The following is a 13,517-nucleotide window of genomic DNA, read 5'->3' as shown; positions in this document are numbered from 1 at the left end:
ACTCCCTGAGCTGTTGTCTGATAGATTACATTTCCCTGGGGGTCATACTGCTGGTGCTCTGGGGCGCCACAGGGACAATTACCCATGCTATATTAACACTATTGTTCAGATAGCGTCCCCAAAAAATGTGAGTTTCTAAACTTTGTCTGTCTTTAGTTAGTAGTGCTGTAGGGCTGTCTCAGGAAGAGAGAAAATCAAGTCCCTGCAGTGCAGCAAAGACAGAGAGGAGAGGAGAGGAGAGGAGAGGAGAGGAGAGGAGAGGAGAGGAGAGGAGAGGAGAGGAGAGGAGAGGAGAGGAGAGGAGAGGAGAGGAGAGGAGAGGAGAGGAGAGGAGAGGAGAGGGAATAGAAGAGACAGGATATCCTTTCATGCCTTCTGCTTTTGTTTGTACCTTAAGCGAGCCTGCTCCAAATGCCCAAGGGAATTCAGGAAGAATTTTACAATCATATTAATAGACTGATATATTTGGAAACATCTGTGTTTCATTTATGCTGAGTACTGCATTAAGGAGGGTGTGTAATTTTTTTTATTTTTTATTTATTTCACCTTTATTTAACCAGGTAGGCTAGTTGAGAACAAGTTCTCATTTGCAACTGCGACCTGGCCAAGATAAAGCATAGCAGTATGAGCAGACAACACAGAGTTACACATGGAGTAAACAATTAACAAGTCAATAACACAGTAGAAAACAAAGGGGGAGTCTATATACAATGTGTGCAAAAGGCATGAGGTAGGCGAATAATTACAATTTTGCAGATTAACACTGGAGTGATAAATGATCAGATGGTCATGTACAGGTAGAGATATTGGTGTGCAAAAGAGCAGAAAAGTAAATAAATAAATAAAAACAGTATGGGGATGAGGTAGGTGAAAATGGATGGGCTATTTACCAATAGACTATGTACAGCTGCAGCGATCGGTTAGCTGCTCAGATAGCTGATGTTTGAAGTTGGTGAGGGAGATAAAAGTCTCCAACTTCAGCGATTTTTGCAATTCGTTCCAGTCACAGGCAGCAGATGTGATATGCAGAGTCACACACACGCATTCTCACACACATGCACACACATTGGCTTGCAGGCTGTGTAGGATGCCTGCCAGTAATATTCCACTCTGTATTTCTCCACTGCACCACTGAAGCCAGATATAGGGCTATGCTGGGGGAAAGGTGTGGCTTCAGATACACACACTGTCACATGCAGGTCTCTCTCTGTCTTTTCTCATTCCCACCTTCTTGTATTGTGTCCTTCCCTACCCCATTCTCTTCCTATTTCCCTTTTTTCTCTCTCTTTTCGCCATCTCTCTCCTCTCCGTGCCACATCACCTGTGTGTTGCTTGGACAGATGAATCACAAATGTCAACTCTTCTATCGGTCATGCATCTCTTTATGTATTATTCAGCAGGGCCAGTGGGGAGGCAGCAGCATCCCTCTCACAAAAATGGTAATCCGTAGCCATCTATCTACCGTTATACAACCATCATTAGTCCACCCCCATCCATTAGTCTGCTCACATCCAAAGGTCATGGGTCAGACCCAAAGGCATAACATCATTACAGATCAGTATGAGAGAGAGAGAGAGAGAGAGAGAGAGAGAGAGAGAGAGAGACTGACTGACTGAAAGATTGATGGATAGACAGAGAGAACACACACAGCTACACCTAGATATCCCTTTATCTGTACTATATCACTGCTGTAAGTATGTGATGTGTTTCTAGTCATGTCATTGTCTTCTAAGATGTACAGTATGTTCTTTATTATGCATTTCTATAGCTGCAAGGCCCAGGTCATGATAATCTAGTGTTTCGATCAGTCAGTCTTTTGCATGGCTTGGCTGGTATGTTTCTTTGGAGGGCTGCAGGTGGCAGACCAAGCTAAGCCGAGCTGGGTGCATTGGCTGCTAGCAAGTTCACTGGCGCCCTCTGTCTGTGTAGTGGTGGTGATGGAAGGGGGAAGGATGGGAGTTGTCTCTGGAAGTGTCTTTAAAAGGCTCCAATTTTGGATGTCTTACTCAGCCAAGAGATCTACCCATTAGAACTCCTCAGTGCTTGAAATTGTTTGTAGAGTTCTACCTTTTTTTGCGTGTCACTGATCCCCCACAATCTCTGTGTGATGGGATGTTCTCTTTGCCATGTTATGCATCAGCAGAGACACAGACAGAGATAAACACTGACTCAAGGCATGCTGGTTTATATTACTATGTCATAATACATCCAGTTGACCTTGGAGGTCATGTACATGATGCAGATTTCTGAAATTAAACAGCTACATTCATCTGCTGCCACATTCTGTGCAAGTCAGGATTTATTTCCTTGTATAATGTTCACTACCAGCTAGTTTTGTATGAGTAGGGTACTCTTCAGGTTATTGTACTAAAGCAAACCAATCTCTCAATCCATAGGATAATGAGTACAGGTGTAGTTGTTGGTTAAATGTAACATTAATTGTCACGTGCTTGACGTAGATATACAGTACCAGTCTGGACATGCTCATTCCAGGTTTGTCCTTTATTTTTGACTATTTTCTACATTGTAGAATAATAGTGTAGACATCAAAACTCTGAAATAACACATGGAATCATGTAGTAAACAAAAAAGTGTTAAACAAATCAAAATATTGGTTTAACTTGCGATTCTTCAAAGTAGCCACTCACCCCTTGCCTTGATGACAGCTTTGCACACTCTTGGCATTCTCTAAAACAACTTCATGAGGTAGTCACCTGGAATGCATTTCAATTAACAGGTGCCTTGTTAAAATTTAATTAGTGGAATTTATTTCCTTCTTAATAAGTTTGGGCCAGTCAGTTCTAGGGGTGGTATACAGAATATAGCCCTATTTAGTTAAATACGAAGTCCATATTATTGCAAGAACAGCTGAAATAAGCAAAGAGAAACGACAGTCCATCATTTCTTCAGTCAATCCGGAAATGTTCAAAAAGTTTCTTCATGTCCAGTTGCAAAAACCATCAAGCGCTATGATGAAACTGGCTCTCATGAGGACCGCCACAGGAAAGGAAGACCCAGAGTTACCTCTGCTGCAGCTCCATGATGAAACTGGCTCTCATGAGGACCGCCACAGGAAAGGAAGACCCAGAGTTACCTCTGCTGCAGCTCCATGATGAAACTGGCTCTCATGAGGACCGCCACAGGAAAGGAAGACCCAGAGTTACCTCTGCTGTGATATGATGAAACTGGCTCTCATGAGGACCGCCACAGGAAAGGAAGACCCAGAGTTACCTCTGCTGTGGTATGATGAAACTGGCTCTCATGAGGACCGCCACAGGAAAGGAAGACCCAGAGTTACCTCTTCTGCAGAGGATATGTTCATTAGAGTTAACTGCACCTCAGATTGCAGCCCAAATTTAAATGCTTCACAGAGTTCAAGTAACAGACATATCCCAACATTAACTGTTCAGAGGAGACTGTGTGAATTAGGCCTTCATGGTCGAATTGTAGCAAAGAAACCATTACTTAAGGACACCAATATGACGATGAGACTTGCTTAGGTGAAGGAACACAAGCAATGGACATTTGACCGGTGGAAATCTGTCCTTTGGTCTGATTAATCAAAATGTGAGATTTTTGGATCTTTGCATGGCTACCACAGCATTCTGCAGCGACACATCATCCCATCTGGTTTGCACTTTTTAGTTGATTTTTATTTAACCTTTGTTTAACTAGGCAAGTCAGTTAAGAACAAATTCTTATTTACAATGATGGCCAATTGTGTGCCGCCATATGGGTCTCCCAATCACGGGGGCTTGTGATACAGCCTGGAATCGAACCAGGGTTTGTAATGATGCCTCTATCACTGAGATTAAGTGCCTTAGACCACTGCGCCACTCGGGAGCCCTTAGTGGGACTATCATTGGTTTTTCAACAGGATAATGACCCAAAACACACCTCCAGGCTGTGTATAGGATATTTGACCAAGAAGGAGAGTGATGGAGTGCTGCATCAGATGACCTGGCCTCCACAATCACCTGACCTCAACCCAATTGAGATGGTTTGGGATGATTTTGACCGCAGGCTGCAGGAAATGCAGCCAACAAGTGCTCAGCATATGTGGGAACTCCTTCAAGACTGTTGGAAAAGCATTCCTGGTGAAGCTGTTTGAGAGAATGCCAAGAGTGTGCAAAGCTGTCATCAATGCAAAGGGTGGCTACTTTGAAGAATCTCAAATATAAAATATATTTTGATTTGTTTAACACTTTTTTGATTACTTCATGTGTTATTTCATAGTTTTGATGTCTTCACTATTATTCTACAATGTAGAAAATAGTACAAATAAAGAAAAACCCTGGAATGAGTAGGTGTGTCCAGACTTTTGACTGGTTCTGTATAATAGCACAGACTTAGGAACTAATATACCTGAATTGCTCCTCTGATAGCTAGATATATTGAGGTGTTCGGATAGACAGGGCAGAATTCATCAGGCACTGTGAAATGTGCACTATGTTGGAACCTCATACAATACTGCAGTGAGAAATGGACACTAGAGGGCACCCAATGTCAGATCTAGTCTGTGATCACACCCTTCAGCTGCAGGCTGCGGCAGTGTCCAGTCTCGGCTTGAGAACAAGAGAGGGGGAGAGAGAGCTGGATAAATAACTGGAACAAGTGGGAGAATGGAGTTTGATAAAGGGAGGGATAGAGAGAGATCGAGAGAGAGAGTTTGTCTTGAGTGGTCCGTGTAGCTGTCGTGCCTGTAGCTGGTTGTGTGTCCGCAGTTGCTCTTGCTGAGGGTGTTGTTCTGCTGTGGTGGGGGCTGTCTGTCTGCTCTTGCTGAGGGTGCTGTTCTGCTGTGGTGGGGGCTGTTTCTCTACTCTTGCTGAGGGCGCTGTTCTGCTGTGGTGGAGGCTATCTGTCTGGTCTAGTTGAGGGTGCTATTCTTCTGTGATGGGGGCTGTCTGTCTGCTGTTGATGAGGGCGCTGCTCTGGTGTGGTGGGGGCTGTCTGTCTGCTGTTGATGAGGGTGCTGTTCTGCAGTGGTGGGGGCTGTCTGTCTGCTGTTGATGAGGGTGCTGTTCTGGTGTGGTGGGGTCTGTCTGTCTGCCATTGGTGAGGGTGCTGTTCTGCAGTGGTGGGGGCTGTCGGTCTGCCGTTGGTGAGTGCGCTGTTCTGGTGTGGTGGGGGCTGTCTGTCTGCCGTTGATGAGATGGAGGGCATGTCTGAACTCTGGTGTCTCGACCGCTTTGGGTGTGAGTTCAGATGCCAAAAAGAATGTACCACTTTCTGGAGTTCATAGGTCATCATTATCTTGTGTCAACATGAAGGGGAATGGAGCGATGCCATAAGCCTTTAATCCACTTAGACAGACCCCTCTCCCCCTACTCACTGTCCTGTGTCCTCCCCTGTTCATCTCGCTCTATCTATATGTATCTCTCTAGTTGAAATTCAAATAAGCTTTATTGACAGGAGAAGTACCATCCAATGTTGCAAAAAGCCATTTATAGTACACAGAAATAACACACAAGACGTTGCACAAGTAATCAAAATACCACACAGAATAAAATAATGGACTGGAAATGGATGTTCATTCCCAACTCTATGCTCTCTCTCTCTCTCTCTCTCTCTCTTTCTTTCATTCTCCCTCGAAGAAGTATTTCTATTTTCAATTTGTGTTTGCACAGAATCATTTTGAACTTTCTGAGAGGCACAGTTCTGGGACGCAAAGACAACCCCCAGACAGTTTTGCATTAACTTTTTGTATGTTGTGTTTTGGAATTTGCTATTTTTATAGAACAGGAGAAATGTACCTATCTCTTTTACTCACACTTCCGAGATCTCTTTCACACACTGTATCTACAGTATCTGTGTACTCTTTATTGTCCATCTTTCTATGTCACTCTCTTCACCTCTCAATATACAGTATCTCTCTTCCTGTCTGTGTCAGATATCTTCCTGGTCTTGTTGATGAAAAGCAGACCCAGGTCATTAGAACACAGTGTCACTTAGTGTTCCTGTGAAATGTGTTCTGGACCTGTCGTTCTTGACTCACTTGGAAGGGTTGTGTTTTATATACACAGTGGGGATGATATTTCTCAATCAGAGTCTACAACAGGAAATGGCTCTTATTTACAATGTGGACAACAGATGGGGCAGCTGCCTGACAAGCTCCTTAAAAGAGACAATTAGACAAGATTTAAGATATGAGCCAGAAGAGGTACTTTTCCCTGCTGCGGGAGCCAGGTGGAAAGATTGTGCTGCTGTGTGTGTAATTGATAGGATTGTGTTGTTTTTCAGGCTGTGATAACCAGTCCCTCCAGCTGAAAGACTAAATGTCATTTTGTTTTCTACTCTCATGTCAACAGATGAAAATCAGGATATAAAACCAGGAGATGACTTATTCATTAAATTATTTAGTTACTGCTACCCTTATTTGTTAGTGTAAAGTTGGGAAATTATGCAAACTGTCTAAGTGGAACCATTCCAGATGTCATTTTCCCTTTGGTTCTTCAGTATCCAACACTATAACATGACATGATTGATAAAGGTTTATTGCTGGTGTGCATCAACAGAATCTCTAGAATAGATTGGCTATGTTAGATATGTCTTGGTGACCTTTCCACCCAGTATTCCTTTCCGAGTCCAGCTCAGAGTTGTCGTTTCCTCTTCTTGTGATGGGGTCAGGGTGTCTTGGTCAGCCAGAGTCGTTAGGATGTGGGTTACCCATTGCATGAGGACTGCGGATATGGGTTGGCTGCTCAGTGCATCAGTGATCTGTAGTCCGCTGCTTACTGCAGGAATAATTCACCCAGATCCCAAGATCCCCTGATTCGCTCGGAATCATCTGTCCTCACAATGACACATAGCCTTGCTTGGGTTTAGACTTACAAGTCCATGGGCCTGTGTTGGAGATAATGGGCTTTTCGGTAATGAGTCAGAGCCGTTCTCTCTTTCTCTCAAACACACACACACACACACACACACACACACACACACACACACACACACACACACACACACACACACACACACACACACACACACACACACACACGTCGCAACATCAAAAGTAAATAAACAGTACCTTTCACATTTGAGTTTACCTTATAAGCTCATAGAGTGTGTAACACAAGCAAATCATTCCGTTCAACGGCCTGTTAGATATAGCTAAAGCTATTGACACACTGACTTCACTGCTCTCGGTACAAAATGTATTGAGCATCATTAACTTTGGTACTCAAGTTGTGATTTAATGAGTCACCTGAATTTATTTCACTGAAGTCAGCGCCCCAAACAAAGTGTTTCTCAGCAAATACATGACATTGGCAACACACTATCATCTTGAAGTCTTGTGCCCTCCTGCTTTAACCACAGAAAGCAGCTTCTTTCTTTTCTGTAGGAAAACACTTGTTCTACAGATGTAGGATCTTAATTTGATCACCCTGTTCCAGGGGAACTTTCCTGCAGTGCAGGAAAACAACTTGTAGTGTATTTGAAGTTTAAAAAGGCTTCTGAAGTTTGTAATTTCCACTTTGTAATGTCAGACTTGATTTTCCCTTACAAAAAAATGATCAACCCCAACAAAAATGTACATTAATTATAATCCACATAATAATTCACATTTCCTGTTGCTGCAGGATTATATTCCGGCTGTAAAAAACTGGCTCAAATTAAGATGCTACATCTGTATTTGTTTTCTTGGATGGTAAGGTTAATTAATTATATGTTAATTATATGCTGGAGCAGGTTTGTATTGGCGATTTAGCAACTTCAAGATATTACTAGTCCAAAACTGACAGTATATGACTGACTTTGTGTTAACTTGCTCAATGAGAAAGTAAACTACTGCATTAAAATCCATAACATTACAGTGAATTCTGTCTGTGCCATAAACCCTGTATGCCTACAGATGTTATAAAGACAGATGTTTTAAAGTATCTGCCCAGTAATAGGCCTACCACATGTTCCCCATTCGCCAACTCTTGTGCACAGGACTCAATTGTCACTCTGAATAGACAGTAGTTTCAGAGTGACAGATTAATGTACTCTAATTTTGTTGATGGATGCACAGAGAGCGTGCCTGGGGCATGCTGGCCAATATGGTCTGCACTGTCTCGTGTAAATCTGTTAACATTTTGACAATGATGAAGATGATTACAATAATGTTAATGATGATGATGAAGATGACGATTATTACTGTGATGATGATGTGGAAAGTGATGGTGCTGGATAGTTAGGATGATGGTGGAGAAAATAAGCGGGTTCCGCGTGCACAGTGGTGATACAGAGAGGGAATGAGACGTAGGGCTTATTGGGGACACCACGGGCATCTTAGATGTGATTATTTGAGCTGACACTGAAGTCTAGCACTGACAGCGATCCCGGTGTTAGAGGTTGTGGATGTAAGGGCGATGCCAGTGATCTGCATCGTTATATGCCTTTCCCAAATGTGGAGGCGCAGGGTGCGCTATAGCAGAGGACATAGCTATTCGAGCTGCTTTAGGGGAAGCCGCCATGCAGCGGTTCAGGTTCAAACAAATCAGGGAAATGACAGTCCCCAAAACGTGCCATGTTTGAGAACGGCTACCTGTTGTACAATTTGACTGCAGGGTTTTGCGTCGCAGCATGAGGCAGGCTAATTGCAAATTTGATATCATGATTTAAAAAAAACTAGAGAATAATTGGTGGGACAGCCCAAATTAACAATTTAATTTTAAACCATACAGCAGTGCTGATTTTCCATATCCATTTAAACGAGTGATGAATTGCAGTGGTGACTCAATTGATCATGTGCACAGACACGGTAAATGGCCATAAATTAAACCAATCTAAGGCGGTGGATTTGTATTCAGTTCTGTTATTGTTCTTAATTAAGGTGCTGATATGTGAAATGGAGCCAACCGTCTTTGAGCACACGGACCCTCCCCCGCTGCTCTGCACCGACACCATCACATTGAGCACTGGAGGTAGAGAGAGAGACACAGGAAGAAATTGATGGGGACGGGGGGAGGTTGCACCAGTGGGGAAGGAGAAGAGGAGAAAGAGAGAGAGAGAGAGACCGTTGCGCGCGAGAGCGAGATACGCAGCACCAGTGGCAGGGAAACACACCCGTCAGCCGCGCGCTGAGGGGAGAAAAAATACATCACGGACAAAGACAACATGGATGCGTTGGAGAAGTATCCATTTAAACAGATAACGGAATGGATGTGCCGTTCCTCCTGCACTTAACGGGGAACCAATTATCTTATTTTAATGCGGTGGTGGGAGGCGAGGTACTGCAAGCTAAAAAGGCGGAAAGCTGTATTTAATCCGTCTGCGGATCCCATGAGCTTGCAATGGCTGTTACGAGGATATGTAACTGTATAGGAAACAATGTGGCTCTTTCTTTTGTTGTATTTTTCTTATTTTGTGGCCTTTCACTTGGACAACTACGGTACTCCATTCCTGAGGAATTAGAAAATGGAGCGGCGGTGGGGGATCTTGTGCAGGATTTGGGGTTGGATATCCGAAAGCTCTCAAATCGAAAGATAAAGGTAACCTCCACCACTGGAAAACGGTATGTGGATGTCAATCCCAAAAATGGAAAATTAATTGTCACTGAAAGAATCGACAGAGAGACGTTGTGTGATTTAAGCAGCACCTGTCTTATACATTTAGAGGTGCTTGTTGAAAACCCATCCGAGGTGCACAATGTTGAGGTGGAGATTGTGGATGCTAATGACAATGCGCCGAAGTTCCCTAGAGATGAGTATCAATTGGAAATGACAGAATCGGCTTTACCAGGGTCTCGTTTCCCCATTGAGAATGCCCTGGATCCGGACGTGGGATCCAACTCCGTTCGTCTATATCGACTCAGCCCAAACGAACACTTCGCGCTGGATTCCAACAAACCCTCCATCAACAGCAAGCACATTGAGCTCGTGCTCAAAAAGCCCCTTGACCGCGAGCTGGCGCTTTACCACCAATTAATTCTGACTGCTGCTGATGGCGGAACGCAAGCAAAAACCGGTTCAGCTAAAATTAATGTGCGAGTCCTGGACACCAATGACAATGTCCCTGTATTTGACAGCTCAGTGTACAAAGTAAAATTGTTAGAAAACTCACCAAAAGACACACTGGTCATCAAATTGAATGCCACAGACCTTGACGAGGGTACCAATGGTGAGGTGTATTATTCTTTCAGCAGCTACACTTCTGAGAGAGTCAGACAGATGTTCAGCATGGACAGCAACACGGGAGAGATCAGAGTGAGGAGCAATGTGGACTATGAAGAGACCAACTCTTATGAGATGTATATCCAGGCCATGGATAAAGGCCCTGGTGCTGTGGCAGCCCACTGTAAGGTGGTGGTGGAGGTGGTGGATGTGAATGACAACGTCCCAGAGATAGTCCTGTCTTCTCTCTCCAGCCCGGTGAGGGAGGATGCCAGGGCTGACACCGTGGTGGCCCTGATCAGTGTCACAGACCGGGACTCTGGTGCTAACAAACAGGTTAGCCTAGAAATACCCCTGGGCCTCCCCTTCAAGATCAAGTCCTTTAGAAACTACTACACCCTGGTCACCTCTGCCTTCCTGGACCGTGAAACCACCGCTGCCTACAATGTCACCCTCAGCGCCACTGACGCCGGCACCCCACCCCTCTCCTCCCAAAAGACCATACAGGTGGATGTGGCTGATGTGAATGACAACCCGCCACGCTTCGAGCAGACCTCCTACACGGTCTATGTGACGGAGAACAACGCCCCCGGGGCCTCACTGTGCACTGTTAAGGCCCAGGACTCAGATGTCAACGAGAACGGACGCATCACCTACACTGTCCTCAACGACAACAACCATGGGATCCCTGTCACCTCTTACGTCTCTGTGAAGGCCGAAACGGGAGAGGCCTACGCCCTGCGCGCCTTTGACTATGAGTCACTCAGGGAGTTCCACTTCCAGGTCAAAGCTCAGGACGGGGGCATTCCCCCCCTCAGCCGGGTGGCCACTGTCTACATCTATATCATGGACCAGAACGACCACGTGCCTGAGATCGTCAATCCCCCAGGCAACGGTACGCGCTCCACAGAGACAGTCCTGAAGAACGCTGAGGCTGGCGCCCTGGTGACCAAGGTGGTGGCGTACGACGCAGATGCAGGTCCCAATGCCTGGCTGATCTATGTGTTGGATCAGTGCACAGACTTGGAACTGTTCAAGGTGCATGAACACACGGGGGAGATCCGCACCACACGCAGGGTCTTGGAGGACAACTCCACCTCCTTCAGCATGACGGTGCTGGTGAGGGACCACGGCCAGCCGCCTCTCTCCTCCACTGCCACTGTCAATGTGGCTGTCATGGAGGTGCCACCCAAGGTGACCCCTGACCCTAAGAGGGTCATCCGGCCCCACAGCACCCTGCTCTTTTCTAATTTGACCCTCTATCTGATCGTGGCTCTGAGCGCCACCACCTTTGTGTTCCTGGTAACTGTGGTGGTGCTGGCCATCGTGCGCTGCCATGCCTACTGCACCCAGCCTGGGTCCTGCTCCCCCTGCTGCGTATCCCAAAAGACCCCCCCTGACGGCGGGAGCAGCAGTATAGTAGGTGGTGGTGGGGGACAACCCAATAACAATGTGGCGCTGCGGAGAGACCTCAAGGTGGAGCCTCACTACATTGAGGTGCGTGGGAATGGCTCTATGACCAAGACCTACTGCTACAAGACCTGTCTGACGGCCACCTCAGGCAGCGACACCTTCATGTTCTACAACACAGGCCGGCCCATTAGCGGCACCTGGGGTTCTGAGCGCTTCTTCACAGGAGGTAGTGGGTTTGTACGGAGACTAAGCATGCCCGACGCTTCACTGCAAGTCTGCCCAGAGGTGCGTCATATTTTTCCTCTTCTTTTAAGCCAAATGACTAACAGGTCATACATGGCATAACAGAAGTATAGCCTCACAATCTGCCACCTCTCCAGATGACATACTAGGCCAGGGGTGTCAAGCATACAGCCTGCTGGTGGTTTGAGTACAGAAATGATTTAAAAACGATATGCTTTTCTCAATATACTTTAAAATGACTAAACCCAAATTGAAAGTGTGTAGAAATTATAATGGACCTGCATTTATAAAGTTTCTTGACTGTGTCCAGCTCACTAATAATCACAGAAATTAAAGCTAGAGAGTATCAAAAATGTTTAAAAAAAAAACAAAGGATAGAGGACTGTCTTTTGCAAATTTCGACGGTGAGGAAAAATTTAACATTTTCAGAGTGGCTCTCTGGACCATGTTGAAGACCTATTGTGGTTCCCAGGGCAGAATGAGTTTGACACCTCTGTACTAGGCTTTATATGTATTGGGTATGTTGGTGCTGGTTGTCTTTAGATGAGTGTTGTAGAACACATTCCATCCTACCACTGTTCTTTGAACTGTCTGTTACATGAAGGGCTGTAGAGGCTCAGTGGTTTTACATGCTAGCTTAAGTCGTTCATTGTCATATTGTTTGCTTTGTTGTCATATTCTTTTTATTTGCCAGTACATCTTGAGACTGCGTCAGATATGACATGTTTCTTTGTGTGTTTGTGTGTGTGTGTGTATGGTTGTGTGTCTGTGTGTCTCTTAGTTCCTCTCTCTAGTTGCACAGTGTAGCTACTTCCTCCACCGAGCTCAGCACTCACACTGTGTCAGTGTAAGATTGGAAGACTTTCTGGAGTCCTGCTGTATTTTTGATGATTCAGGGATTTGTAGTTCACTTTGATGTTGTCATCACATATTCAGTCAGTGCAGGTCATTTTGACTCTACCACTGGCTCATTTTCTATCCAAGTGTGTTTGACTTCATCATATCTCACAGTGCCTGTGTGTGCCTGTGATTTCTCCAGTTTAAATGTGGCTGCACAGTGTGTGTGTGTGTGTGTGTGTGTGTGTGTGTGTGTGTGTCTTTGTGTCTTCTTTTTCTTTAGTCACAACAACGTATGTGTTAAATTGCAGTAACTGAAAGATCCTCTCATAACTTTACTCCTGTGTTCCTTCCTCTCCAGTCTGCCACATTGACTCCTCACCCAGAGTTCTCTCTAGCAGTCTTTCCTGCTGTCTCTCCTCTCTAGAACCTATTCTACTGCAGCACTATGCTGCCGTAGGAAAGTGTTGGCATTCATGGTCGAGCATGGCTTAGGAGCCAAGGCTGAGTACTACAGGAAATGAAAATTGCATTGTATTGCAGCAGCACTCATGATAAACATGTTCTCTAACGAGGAACCACAAGTTGAGTTTTCGTTTAACCTCAGTAAAACTCCCAATAGGGGTGCTTCATTACAGACTAGAGCTCAAGGAATGAACGTTCCTGGAGAGTGTGCAAATGGCTGTATTCAGCAGCTATGTCTTTTGAGATCCATGAGCTCTCTGCCTACATTAGCCATCTTTTAAGGTTGATTTGTTGAATTTTTGTCTCTGTTTAATTGGCGGGAACTCATGTTTACTCTAACGAGCAGAGATCTGGGTTGTGTCCTCTAATGGGCTGGCTGTCATACGATCTGATGCTCTACTGTTTCAGCGCTCCACTCTCTGCATTGGATAGATTGATTGTCAAAACATTATCAGAATGTAG

At 45.0% G+C, this 13,517-nt stretch overlaps 1 protein-coding gene across 8 annotated transcripts in view; it reads left to right on the top strand.

The window, feature by feature from the left end:
- Nucleotides 1–13,517, top strand: part of LOC110537220 (protocadherin alpha-C2) — a 63,284-nt gene that overhangs the window by 35,939 nt on the left and 13,828 nt on the right. Inside the window, exon 1 of one of the 8 annotated variants that reach the window (XM_021623093.2) lies at nt 7,002–11,795. The exons of the other annotated variants lie outside the window; for them this stretch is intronic. Coding sequence (XP_021478768.1) covers nt 9,279–11,795 — 2,517 coding nt within the window. The 5' untranslated portion in view covers nt 7,002–9,278. Of the gene's footprint in view, nt 1–7,001; nt 11,796–13,517 lie in introns of those variants that run through there. 8 annotated transcript variants of the gene reach the window in all.

Source organism: Oncorhynchus mykiss, chromosome 12, assembly GCF_013265735.2.
Source record: "Oncorhynchus mykiss isolate Arlee chromosome 12, USDA_OmykA_1.1, whole genome shotgun sequence".
Lineage (NCBI taxonomy): Eukaryota > Metazoa > Chordata > Actinopteri > Salmoniformes > Salmonidae > Oncorhynchus > Oncorhynchus mykiss.
This window is presented reverse-complemented; position numbering and strand designations above follow the sequence as displayed.